Genomic DNA, 14,209 nt, shown 5'->3' on the forward strand with positions numbered 1-14,209 from the left:
AGGTTGTAAGACAGTAATTAGTCAGTGCATTGATTAACGTTGCATAGATATTGTTTAAAAAAAACAAAAACAAACAAAAAACCTAACAGGTAATAGTACAAGTATGGCTTCAATTCATATTTTTTTTTGATGCTGCTAACTTCCCAATACTTTCTTAATAATCACTCATTCATTGTTTTTTTTTTTTTTTTTTCAGATCACTCCATCTCACAAAAATGCTCCCTAGTGCAGACGACTTCATAAGGAAACACCAGCAAACGATTTGGTGAGATCAAAATTCTTCTCGCTGCAAAAAAGCAAAGAATACGGTAAAAAAAAAAAAAGTGATTAATCTGCTTTAAATGTGAAACTCTCACTGATGCTGATCATGTACCTGCATGGTGCTAGAAATCCAGGGGAGAACACTACTGACTTTGGTATAAACACCAGGCTTGTTTTTGAGGCCACAGCCAGAACCCCAGCTGGTGATCCCTGCCAGAAACCATCGGTTTTCTCCCTCACACACCAACGGCCCACCACTGTCGCCCTGACAAGATACAGTTCAACATTATTTTCATTGCTTTCAGACCAATGCTTCATAAACCATGAATATTTCACAGGCAAATGGAAAACAAATATCCAGCTTATACCTGACAGGAGTCTTTGCCACCTTCCATCTTTCCTGCACAGAGCATGTTCTTGGTCACTTGACCGCTATACGATTTTGGACTGTTGCACTCTCTTGAATCGATGATGTCCACAGTCACCTCAAACAGATCACTGGAGGCAACGGCTAATTTTGAATATAAAAAAGTAATTAGAAATTAATAGAAATAGGAATTAATAGAATTTTTTTTTTTTACAAATAATTACTATTGTAGCAGATCATAATGTCATCATTATATGTCATTTCTAAAACCTGTCAAAGAATAATAAATGTGCTTTGATTTAAAACTGCACCAAACAATTTGTCACGACTGGTAGGTTTTAGTCCTTGCCTTGATTTGCGTCAGTAGTTCCAAAACCTGAGGTCCAGCATTGCATTCCCGGAGCAAATGTCTGGCCAGTTAATGGCAGACATGCAGGTTGAACTTTGTCTGTATTAACAAAAACAGAATGATGAAGTCATGCCACACACCAGGAACACTTTGTGCTAAAAATGAAAGTCATACTGAAACAGCAACGCAGGAAGTTGGGCACACATTTAGACAATGGGATGAGAAAATTTTAACACCAGAAAGACCCAAATTTAGAAGTGAAACTTTCTGGAGTGTTTCACTTTCCCTTTAAATGTCCTGACTACTTTAGAGTGACTATATTTAGCATATCTTATCCTGACTTATTGCATTTATCTTAATCTTAAATGTTTAGCCATAGAGCAGTGGTTCCCAAACTGGGGTACGTGTATACGTGGGGTACACAGATATACTTGTCAGTTTATTTTTTAACATTATAGATTTTTTTTTTTTTTTTTTACATGCACACAGACATTTTCATTGATCAATAGGAATGTGTGGCACAACTCTTTAAAATGCACCAAAAGGTGAAGTTCAAATTCTAAAACGAGCAAAACAAAATCAGAAATAAATTAATAAAAAATGCCTAAATTCAAGGTTAATGTTGGACGAGACACAGGAAAGAGTTTAGACGAGACTTCAGAATCAAATAAATAATGTATAACATGAGCTAAGGGGTACATGGGGCAATAAAGTTTGGGAAACACGGCAATAGAGCATTATTATTAGGATAAGAGGCATCATATTGTAACACAACAAAGGGGCATTGTCATTTCTTTAACGCGCTATTTTATACAAGTTCTGATGAACTACGGCTGGGCCTGCGGAACGTCTCCGCGTTTCTGAGAATTGAGTCAAATGACTCGGTTTCACAGAGTAAAAAAAGGTCTCTGAGAGGCTCTTGACATCCGCTCATAGAATATCCATGTCAAATTACAGCCCGATTCAACGAGCGTTAACAGTGGACATCTCATTTGAAAAATGGGGCCCCCTGGCCCCCCTGGCACATACGGAGTAATGGGCCCCATTCATATATTGGTATGCGTCAATGATTCGGTACCACCAACTGTTATATTAATAATAATATTTGACTAACAAATAAATAAGAAGACGACTTTAATGGAAATTGCCAAAAAAAGGTGGGTGGGTCCCCGGGACTCTCGGGCCCCTAATGAAATTGTGTGAGGCATAATTGTTATCTACGTTGAATTACCTTTGAAACGACATATCACACACTATGTTCCCATAAATTTGGAAAATGACCAGAAATGGGGGGTGGGCCCCCGGGCCCCATTTAAAAAAAAAGGCTCATCATATTAATTCATAGAGTATTCATACCAAACTGCACTCTGATCTAACGAGAACTAACGAAGGAGTAGGCATTTGCTGACGCCCCGTGACACGTACGGGGTAATGGACCCCATTTATATATTGGTATGTGCCAATGATTCGGTACCATCAACCGTCGTAATATTTGACTAGCAAATAAATAAGAAATCGACTTTTGTTTTGTTTTTTTTCTTTTGGGGCCCCAAATCGAAAATCGGGCTCTGAGCGTCTATGCGTACACATCCATAGATTATACCTACCAAATTTCAGCCCAATCCGTTCACGAATAACAGAGGAGTAGCGATTTTAACTAGTGTACACAACAAGAAGAAGAAGAGGAAAAACAACAACAACAAAGTGAGTGGTGTTTGGAGTCCGGTAACCCAGCCTAAAAATGTTTAACATGTCCTAAAAGTTATGAAGCAGAAGCACTAAAGCATTTCACTGCAACTGAAAATAAAATATGCCACTTTGTCCTCATGACGAGAACAAAAAAAATGTTCTCAAAGCAAACTGGTCCCATTGGAACACATGCTCAGATCTGAACTGTCAAACATATCGTTAAAATGACTCACCGTCAAAAGTAACTGAAGAAGTAAGTTTGAGAAGAGCAACATCATGGTCATTAGTCTGGCTGTTGTACTGCTCGCTGATTAGGATCTTCTTGACATAATATGGCTCAGGAAGTGCATCAAGAGACACCACTCCACCATACACTCTCCAGTTATCAACAGAGAGAGACGAGTCACTTTTAGGACAAAGAAAGAAAGCTTTAGTGTGTAGAGGAAGCCATAGCATCTTATCATTGAATCTTTTAATTCATAACTAAGGGCACGCCTTACAATAAACCATGTTTTGTATAAGTTACCTTGGGAAACAGTGGGCGGCCGTCACCACATAATCTGAAGAGATCAATACTCCTCCACAGACGTGGGAACCCCTAAAGTGTAGCGTCACCTGCCAAGGCCACTGTCCTGCTTCAGCTTTGTTGCCCCCGATGATCCGAGATGTGGACTGCTGCCTACCGCAGTCTGGGAATCAGAGACAATGCAATTTAAAGCGCATCTTTACAAAATCTGTCAAATAAGTGCCAACTGGTCTGCCTAGTGTTGAGCGAGAGCGAATGCTATCTGATGGGTAGAAGGTCATATATGCACATAGAAAGAGAAAGCAAGAGATTTTCCCGTTGTTCAATAATGCTCATATTTTGTGCTTTTTTACCCACAGCTAGGGGTGGAGACTGGGACATAAATTCAGCCCTGGCCTTTTCTATCCAGAACAGCCCAATACATAATCAGTAGACACCATGTAGAAGCCATTATTAAGTCAATAATGCTCAACATGTGTCTTTTTATGTCTTAATTTTAATTATTATTCCCCTAGAAAACCTTAAAAGGTGGAAACTTTTTAACCTCTTTTTACCTATTTTCTTTGGCCATTTTGCAACTTCTTTTGTCCTATTTTTGCCCCTTTTCAAAAAGTTCAAACACTTTTTTCAGATTTCAGCTTCCTTTTGCCAATAAACACCCTTTCATTCCCCCTATTTTCGTTAGTTCAATTTGACATTTTAATTACATTTTTGTCCTTTTTTTAATTTTTTGGGCCACTTTTCATCAAAACAAGCTAACTTTTGCCCAATAATCACCACTTGTTTCCTTTTTCCCCCTTCATTTTGCCTTTATTTGTTCCACATTTTTGCCCTTTTTCACTAATGTTTGCCACATTTTGCACATTTAAGCTACTATTTGTCATTACATACCACCTGGGTCCTCTTTATTTGCCCATTTTTTGGCCACTCTTGACTGCTTTTGGCACATTTTAGTCGCTTTTCAATCTTTTCTTGCCACGTTTTTGCCACTTTTGGACCATAATTGGCCACCTGTTAACACATCTGCCTTTACTCACTCGTCGAAAAAAACAAACAAAAAAATGTAGCGTACCGGACCGGCCCACAGGGACAGTGCCCGGTATGCCAGATGGCCAGTTTACCTCTACCCACAGCATATATCAGAGATTTAATATTAGTTTATTTATTTATTTTATTGTTTTTTAGTATTACAAGGAAAATTTGAAAGGAAAAAACATTAGCAGGATGTGCGGATGTTTTTTTTGGATAAAGTTCAGATTTTGAAAGATTTCTAAACAGGAAATTGTCTGATATTGAGGGTTGTTCCCCTGTTACCCTGCAGATGCAGCCTGTATGGGTAAGAGAAGGACTAACATAGAAAGCAGACGAGCTTTGTGTATGACACATGATTGAAGGAACAGATGGAGACTTTTACCAACACACTGCAGGGAGACCGTCTGCTGGTTTGGACAGGAAGAACTGTGCAATGCCACAATCAAGAGAAAAAAAACAAGTCAACACACAACGACACCAATGTCAATGTCTACAAATAGATTTCACACGTACAGATACACACCTGACGTTTACCGAACCCTGGATCAGAGAAGATGGTTCACCCGTCAGTGTTAAACCAGTTGTCTCCTGGGAAACAATTACTTTACTAACAAAAGACCTGGAAATAGGCAGAGAGGTGATTAGGAGGTTGAAAAGGTAAAATTGCACATACATACAGTAATTCACTCTTTTTGCAGCATTCGACACAGAAGCTCAGATAAAAACATTTTATTTGTTTAGTTCTAAAAGTGAACAGATTAAAAGGCATGGTTTATTTACTTTCCAAATCCTAGTTGAGCACAAAGTTGATCGGCATAGCTCTGATTCCAGCCTTGGTAACAAACTGGGAGGAAACGACCATCTTGAGCTGTTTTGACCTGCAGACCAAAGTTCCTACCGAACCTCACTGGAGATAACACAAAAAAGAAACATGCTACACTGTGATGTCAGTGGTCAATTCTACCTGCAAACAATAACTGCATTTAGTAAAAGCTTTAATAAAACAGTGCTTGGCTCTATGCTGACTAAAACATAATTCTTAAGGCTTATAAAGCAGTTCATTAATTTCAGCTCATCATGAAATGCCTTTCGATTTGTTTGAAATGTTGATAGTATTTGGATTGGTAGAATATCTGAGATTTCTACATGTTTACTCACCACAATTTGCTTCGTCTGAGCTCAAGCTGCAGTCCCTTATTGCATCACATTGAACAGTATTGTTGGAACATGTGTCAAAGTCAGGCAAAGGAGCGCTCTCGCTTCCCTGATCCTCACTCTCCTCAAAATAGATGATGGCCACTGTTCCCCTAGTGCCATAACGAACTGTGATTGAGGATAGAATTATGAGAGTTTCATTGGCCTATGTATATTATATTGTTACTTTTGCAAAAAGTCCAAATGCTATCATCGAAAATAATACAGGCTTAAATGACTAACAACATATGCATGGCCATAGAAAATACTACTCAACATGGCTAAGCTCATGTATTTCGGTGAAAAAAAAAAAAAACTCTCCCTTTTGTGTGACATTACTTAAAAGACAGGGAATTGAAGCCCAGTAACCATCAAAACTCATGAGTAAGTCTCAACATATTTTCTGTTTAGCCCATAATAATACATAAATAAATGGCAGCATACTTCCAAGCCAGATCGCAAGTCCTAACAAGGTAAGTAAGGCCAGGGCTGCCAGGGCACCACCATACCACTGGGCATTATTCTGACGGCATCGATTTCTCTTTTGGTGAGCTGGGTACAGAAAAAACATAAACATGCAGTCAACTTTAAAGTTTAATTATCAGACCCGAAATATCCCCAGCAGTGTTTGTAATTATTGTCAGATAAAGGATTTTACTCACGTATGTTGGGCTGTGTCACTTGTGGACCAACCACAGTTGGTGGATACTGTGGAATGTAATTTGGGTGGGACTGGGGTTTCTGGTCGGGTTTATAGCCGTACACAACCTCCTCATAAGACTTGAGGGGGGGCTGGGTGTGTAAATCAAGTGTGTAGTAAGGAGGGGGAGGTGAGTTCTAGGAGAGAATGATAAAGAAAGGGGCAAGTTAATATAGTTCATTTCAGCAGCAAATGAGAGGTAAAATCAAAAGTTTTTTTTTTTTTTAATAATAATAAATTGGAAAATGTAAAGATAATCACATCTGCCACGGAAATAAAGGATTGTATTTAATCCACACAAGCAATTGTTATCCTGTATTTATAGTAGAAACCAGAATAACGACCTAGTATGCAAATGTTCTACCCTGGAAGCTAGTAAAAGAAAATCTTTATTCCTAATGTTTCTATCTGCAATATCTTCTCTGTTGAAAAAGGATTTCATCAATATTTAGATTGTTGTCATTTTAGCCCAAGTGGTAACGGCTAAGAATGAATACAGATACTAAGGTTTGGACTGAAAGGGTTACTACCACGAAGGTCATCTGGAAGAATGAAGTCATTGTGAATGACTCATGATAAAAGTGAGTGCAGACACAGTCTCTTCCTGGTTGGGCAAGTATCTCTGTGAGGCCTGAGGTCTGTGAGGCCTCTGCGGGGTGGGGCGGTTTCTATGGGGGTGTTACAGGCTTCCTCGGATCCCCTCGGGGGCCACCTGCCAAGCTGGTCTGGTGGGTCCTAGGTGGTGCGCTGGCCTCTAATAGCGGCTCTTACATGCACTGATATGGAGATACAGGCGTTCCTGGAGCTTTGGGACAGCTTTTGTTTGGACATTACTTATAAATGTTTGCTATCGGCAAGTACCTCTGTCACACTTAGAGGCACACATCTATTCCTTCTGTTCACTCTTTGTGGTATCTGAACATAATAGTAGCAAAACACTACACCAACAGCTCAACCAAAAAGGCCTCTCTCATCCCTCTTTGTCATGTCCTCCCTAATTCCTTTATCCCTTTTATTTCCCACTGCCCTCTTTTTCTTTCTTTTTTTTTTTTTTTTTTTTACAATTTTCTTCCCACTAAAGTTCAGCTTACCCCTCCTTTTAGGGAGGGCTGGTGACAGTAATAAAATATAATAAAAAATATCCATCGTGCAGTAAAATTAGTTTCAACCTATAGCCCTGATTAATGATTAAATTTGGGATGCCTAGTAATGTTAGTTATTTGCAAAGAGTAAAGAAAGCCTCTGATTCACCTGACAATGTTTAACTTCTAGTGACGGAGAGGGAATTTTAGCTCACCTGTGTTTAGGTTGAGTGAGCAGGACAGCTCCATTTGGATCAAAGACGTCATTTAGGTCAGTGGTTACTTTTTACGGCATGCAAGACTTTGTGTTGCATCTGATCATTTTGTGCAATTAATACCACCCTTGATCAAACATGTGATATGTAGCTTAACTCAGCAGTACAAATAGATATAAAAATTAAAATGAGAAGGTTCTAATGAAAATCAGAGCAACGTGTTGGCTTTGTATGAAGGCAACCAAATGATTTACTCATTGCTGGTTTGCATCTAATTTGTTTGTTATAGGGAGGGTAAAGGTGGTGTGACGTTTCACCTTATATCTTTGCAACCAAACAAACCTGCCTTTGTCTTTATGATATAAAACATTTACAAGTGTCCTATGAAAGTACAAATACAGTACCTATTTTTTAATGTCTTAAGATAAGGCAAGGCAAGGCAGGTTTATTTGTATTGCGCATTTCATACACAAGGCACCTCAATGTGCTTTACATAATCAAAAAGTGCAACAGACAACAGCTCAAAATCAATAAGAACATTAAAGTAAGCAACAAAACATTTAAAACCATCAGTAAAAACATTTAAAATCATCAACAAATATCATCAACAACATGACCAAAAATCTCTCTCTCAATCATATGCAGTAGCGAAAAAAAGTGCCTTTAACTTTGATTTAAAATTGTTCACATTAGATGCTGACTTCAGCTCTGCTGGCAGTTTGTTCTACTTCTCTGCAGCATAACAACTAAAAGCAGCATCACCATGTTTACTGTGAACTCTGGGCTCCACTATCTGACCTGTGTTCATAGATCTGAGAAACCTGCTGGGTTCATACCTGACTAACATCTCACTGATGTATTCTGGACCAAACCCATTCACAGATTTATACACCAGCAGCAGAACTTTAAAGTCTATTCTGAGGCTGACTGGGAGCCAGTGTAAAGACTTTAAAACTGGAGTAATGTGTTCTGACCTCTTTGTTCTGGTTAAGACCCGAGCTGCAGCGTTCTGAAGCAGCTGTAGCTGTTTGATGCTCTTTTGGGGGATTCTTGTCAGAAGACCATTACAATAGTTCAGTCTGCTGGAGATAAAAGCATGGACCAGTTTCTCCTGATCTTTCTTAGTCATTAAACCTTTCACTCTGGAAATGTTCTTTAGGCTGTTTTTGTAATAGATTTGGTCTGACTGCTGAATGTCAAATCTGAGTCAATCAGAACACCAAGGTTTTTGACTTGGTCTTTAGCTTTTAGAGATCAAGACTCAAGATACTCGCTGATAGCAGTCCTCTTTTCCTTGTTACCAAAGACAATCACCTCCATCTTGTCTTGATTTAGTTGAAGGAAGTTTTCAGTCACACAACACCTCAATGGGACCATAGTCATCTGGGTTCAGTGATAGATATAGTTGTGTGTCATCTGCGTAGCTCTGATAATCAACCTTACAGTTCTGTAAAATTTGTCCTAAAGGAAGCATATAAAGGCTAAACAGAAGGGGTCCAAAAAAAGGAGCCCTGAGGAACCCCACAGGACATTGGTAATCTGTCAGATTCAAAGTTTCCAATGCTTCCAAAATAACTTCGCTCCTCCAAGTATGACTTAAACCATTGCATTACTTTTCCATTTAGTCCAACCCATGTTTGCAATCTGTGCAACAAAATTGTACGATCTACAGTGTCAAATGCAGCATTTAGATCCAATAAAATGAAAACAGACACTTTTCCTCAGTGTTCAACCTTATGTCATTGATCACTTTGATAAGAGCAGTTTCTGTGCTGTGATGAGAAAAAAATGTATCAAATATTTTGCTGAACGTGAAGAATTGACTCAGTTGGTTGAAGACCACCTTCTCGATGATCTTGGCCATGAATGTAAGGTTGCCGATTGGTCTATCGTTAGCCAGTATAGACGCATTCACCACTTGTTCCAAATCGAGTGTTTTTGTATCACTCTTCACAACAATAAAAATAATGGTTACTTCATATTGCCTGGACTAGGCCAACAGTTCCTGCATGCTTGTGATAGTGCTCAGCTATCTCACAGCCAGTGGAAACTTAAGACATTTACATTGTCAGAATGTAATGCTACAGAACCTGTTTGAACAGACTTTCTGCTCATCATTCACATGACAATTTAACTTGGTAAGCTTTTTTTCTTTGTAATGAGAATTACATTATACAGAAATCAACAAAATACATTACAGATGGCAATTATAAAAAGTGAATGGTAGTGCTATTATCTTAATAGGACTATTTGCTAGTCCTTATGAGCTCTACTTTGGGGAATGTAGAAGTCCCCCACAGTGTGGGGTTCATACTTTGAGACCTGCTGTTGGACCGATGCTTTTCTGTCTGTTTGTTTGACCTATAATGAACTGAGGTTCGATCAATGAATCTCAACTGGTATTAGCTCCAACACTGCCCTTAGTGCCCTGCCACCCTTTTACTGGATAAGGAGGTGTAGAAAACTATACAGCATCTACTCTGATCAGTAATCTGAACAAACCTGTTCCTAAAGTCAACAGCTTGGATTCAAATGCTCGTGACTAGGGTTAAAGCTGCTTGACCACATAACCCACATTGTTAAAAATATACCTGCATGTCATCCAAAAGTTGTTGTTATAAATCCTCCAATAGGGATTTACTCACAAACAACTATCAAGGGTAGAATATGCAGCTCAAGAGTTTTTGTTTCCACCATAAACAAACGGGTTGTTGCCAAATGATCATGTGAGATCAAACTCCTGAAAAGTTTCGCGCTATGGAGTCCCGAAATGCGAAGACGGTGCCGAAGTGAAATGTTTTTACTTAATTCCTACTGGGATTTCTTGTGTTTTTTGCAAGACAAGACAGTAGCTGTGTTTCCATTACCCTTGGAAATGCGCAAAATCTAAATAGCGCAATAAAACTGGCAATGGAAAAAAAACCTCAAATATCGTTTTTACGCTTTCATAAGGAGGAATTTACCACATTTCAATATTAAAATGTGTAACACTTTTTCCGCAAATACACGTCACAGAACGTGACGTACATGGTCACATGACGTGAGGTACTTGGTCACATGACCACTTCTGTCCGAGAAAACATGTGACGGTACGTGACAGAAGAGAAGACCGGGACATTTCTTAGCGTCATAATTAAAAATTATTACTGGCACATTAGACGTGAAACAACAATGGAATACAGAGTGTTATAAGGAGGTTTGGAGCGTCCATCTTCCTGCTGCAAAGTCTCACAGGATGAGATTTCACAATAGTTACAAGGCTCCTGCCCAAAAAAACATTTCGATAGAAATACGTTCAAAGCGCAATTGATTCGCTTCAAGCCATTTTTGTTCTGATCTGTTTATGAGATAAGAAATTTAGATGTTGAAAAAATGCAATAGAATTAAATAATACAAGGCATAAGCACTATGTACACTTTCACTTGTGGATCACACACGTACAAGACGTAAACACTATGTACAATATGTACACTTTGGCTTGTGGAAAGACAGGTGCAGTTTCAAAAATGTCATTTACCTGGTTAAGCAGCTTTAGGTTAGTGATTCTATTTATCATTCAAAAGCAACACAGAAGAGATGACGAGCTGCCCTTTTAAAATTGTAGGATTCGTTTTGAATGCAGCTTTTCATTTTCAGAGTAACAACATATATCAATTTATTAGTGATGTCCCGATACAACTTTTTCACTTCCAATACGATACCGATATTGCAGCCAATATCAGTATCGATATCAGCATGAATCATACATACTTTTATTACTTATTTTGTAGTGATGTTACTCAAACAGAGAACAATAGTCAGCAACAGTAGGTACAGTATAAGAAAAACTGACCCATTTATTATTAACCAATTGGTTACATACATTTTAACCTTCAACATAATATCTACAGTATTCTACAATTGAATAAATATAATATATATTGGAGATTTTAAATGCAGTCCGATAAAATCCGATATCTGATATCGATATCGGATTGGGACACCCCTACAATTAATATTAAAAAGAAATCCACCTGTGGATAACTGCAGAAAGCATTTAGTGTACATTATAAACATATGTAAAGCGAAGACAGACAACAAGTAGCACAAATTCCCTGAATTGTTTTAGTCGTTGTCAAACAGTAATAGCTCTATCTCAGAGTGCAGCTTTTAAACCAAAAGTGTTAACCTGTCACGATGGCTGTGAATAAGCTGCTTGTGGACTCATTGACAAAAACACATCATAAGACCATTTCCAAAGCTTCCTGATCAGGTTTCAAAAAAACGCCCGAGGGCAGCATCCATCCTGGTAAGACAGCTTAGCACCAGTAGGTGAAGGGATGCAATCATCAGCGTTTCCAATGGAGCCGACATGATCATAGTCCACAAATAGCCATAATAATGGAAAAATACTGGAAACTCAAAAGATCAGGCCCCAACATTTCACAGTGTCACATTAATCATACAGCACAATATAAAGTTAATAACTTGTGGGAGATTGGAGTGCCCTTTAGTGTTGAATAAATTATGTGAGCATATTAGAATACTGTTCATCGATCAAAAATGATCCCTGTGAATAATTTACAGGTTACAGTGAAAATATTTAAACAAATGATAATAAAAATTCTCCATTCGAAGCATCATTTTTAAAAAATTTGAACAGTTGAATAATAATAACAATACAAATTTCTAAATAATTACAGAAGCTTGTATGGGCTGGTAAATGTTTCCCATTTGTTAATCTCAAGGAGGAAAAAAAAAAAAAAAAAAAAACTATTTCATTTAAACAGGAAAGCCTGAAATGGATTCTTCACAGAAACTGAGTCATACTGTCATCAACATGGAAATCCCTACTCTCTGTGAAGCAACACTCACTTCCAAAAGAAAACAAAAACAAAAAAACAACACAAATCACAAAGAAGATAACCAGTAAAAGCTGAGTCTTGACTGAGAAAGCTAAAAAGAGAAACTATGGATATATTATGGAAGAGGAAATGGTTGATTAGCTGGGAAAACACACAGAACTTACCGGGTCAGGCTTTGCCATTGGACTCACAGCTGAGAGCAAGTGGGCGGAGCTTAGTCACATCCAGGTTAGGTAGTCTCTACGCTGGGAAACAGCCTCTAAGCTCCCACACGGTTTATCACTGAACTTCAGCCAAACATTCACAGGTAAATCGTTCCTCCTCCTCCTTTTAGCCTAAGCCCTCCCACATGTAACCACCGTCAGACTTTTAAAGGTGTGTCTACACAACTTCTTGTATGAAGTCACCCAACCGGTTCTGGCTTTAGGAGGACTGTCAAATTATCAGCGTTGAGATGATAGACAAAGTTCACGATACGATACGGTAGACCAGTGATTCTCGATGTTTTCTTGGCTCAGGTGCCCCTTGTCTAACACATTGTGCTCAGAATTCTGTGGAAAAATCAACTATAGAGTATGATGATAGAAAGAACGAGTGATAACACACATTTTACAGAATCTCATTATGTAAATAACTAGAATGAAACAGTATTTAGTGCCTCCTGAATAGATTTATTTCTATTGTCATCTCACGCCAAGACCGACTCTTGTATTTACAGTTCATGTTCTAATCAAGATTATTTCATCATTGTGTGTGTTTTTAGTGTCATTTTGTGTATTTTGTTGTTGTTTTTTCAGTTCCTTTTATTATTCTGTATATTTTTCTCTAATTGTGTGTGTTTTTGTTGTCATGTGGTTAAGTTTCTTATGTCGTTTTCTATGTTTCTCTGTTATTTTTGTGTATCTTGTAGTGATTTTGTGTATTTTCTCTCATTTAGTGTGTCTTTGTTGTTGTTCTGTGTGTTACTGGTAAATTTTTTTGTATGATTATCATTTTTAACCAAAAATAAACATTATATAACCCCATATTTTCAATGCTTTCATTTGTAATTTTTTACAATCTCTCACTCTCAAGTACCCCCGTAAAGCCATTGCGTACCCCTAGGGGCACACGCACCCCAATTTGAAAAACACTATATATATATATATATATATATATATATATATATATATATAATATTCCTGTTGAGTTAAAAATGTCCCAGATTAAGTAGGTAGGTATGTGCAGAGTTAAAGTCAAATAACATAAATAACTCCAAATGTTCGTATTTAAAGTGCAAAAATTGCCACTGCAAATACAAATTATGTAAAACAGAGTGAAAAGTTATGCCAATCCAAAATGTAAATCAAATCATGTCATCGTCATGACATTCTTCAAAAAATCTATCTGTGCATGAACTTTGCTTAACAAGTTTTTATTTAAAAATAAATAAATATATATATATATATAACTAGAATTTGAACTTTTTTCTAAATGTTTTCTAAATTTCTAAAATTAATTTGGGACTTTTTTTGTCCAACTATAATCATTTGGTACATCTTTCTGCACATTTTGGAATATTTGCAAGACAAACGTTGTTTTTAACATCTTTACAGTTTTTACATTCTCATTCAACATGCTTCCAACATCCATTTTGCAGCTCCTCCTCTTACACAGTTTTTTTGTTTTCTCCTCTGCTGTTACTTGAGAACATGTTTCATAGATGTTCTTATCTACTCCAGGCCCATGATCAGAAAATCCTCATTGTTCTCCTGTCTCCCTTTATGTTCTCTCAGTATTTCACATACTCCCCTGATACGTACCTGCATTATTATTTCTGCCAATCCTGCTAGATTGGCTCTATGTTACTTTGACTTTTGTACTAGTATCCCAGAATGTGAGCAAGCAAGCAGTAGTTTTATCTTGGACATACAGTATATAAAACAGCACAGCTAAAATCACATTTTATTT

General features: G+C 37.7%; 1 protein-coding gene across 1 annotated transcript; it reads right to left on the minus strand.

Moving 5' to 3' along the window:
• Positions 1-145: 145 nt before the first annotated feature.
• tmprss13a (transmembrane serine protease 13a) lies at positions 146-12,554 on the minus strand. Its single transcript, XM_028464845.1, has 13 exons — positions 12,424-12,554; positions 6,081-6,255; positions 5,863-5,970; positions 5,383-5,547; positions 5,005-5,131; positions 4,748-4,843; positions 4,607-4,650; positions 3,193-3,355; positions 2,900-3,072; positions 978-1,076; positions 630-772; positions 374-526; positions 146-286 (listed from the first exon to the last, which is right to left on the minus strand). Exons 1-13 carry the CDS (start codon positions 12,439-12,441, stop codon positions 272-274), a joined length of 1,479 nt encoding a protein of 492 aa, XP_028320646.1. The 5' UTR covers positions 12,442-12,554; the 3' UTR covers positions 146-271.
• Between the last annotated feature and the right edge of the window lie 1,655 nt (positions 12,555-14,209).

The sequence above is a fragment of the Gouania willdenowi genome, chromosome 13 (assembly GCF_900634775.1).
Source record: "Gouania willdenowi chromosome 13, fGouWil2.1, whole genome shotgun sequence".
Lineage (NCBI taxonomy): Eukaryota > Metazoa > Chordata > Actinopteri > Blenniiformes > Gobiesocidae > Gouania > Gouania willdenowi.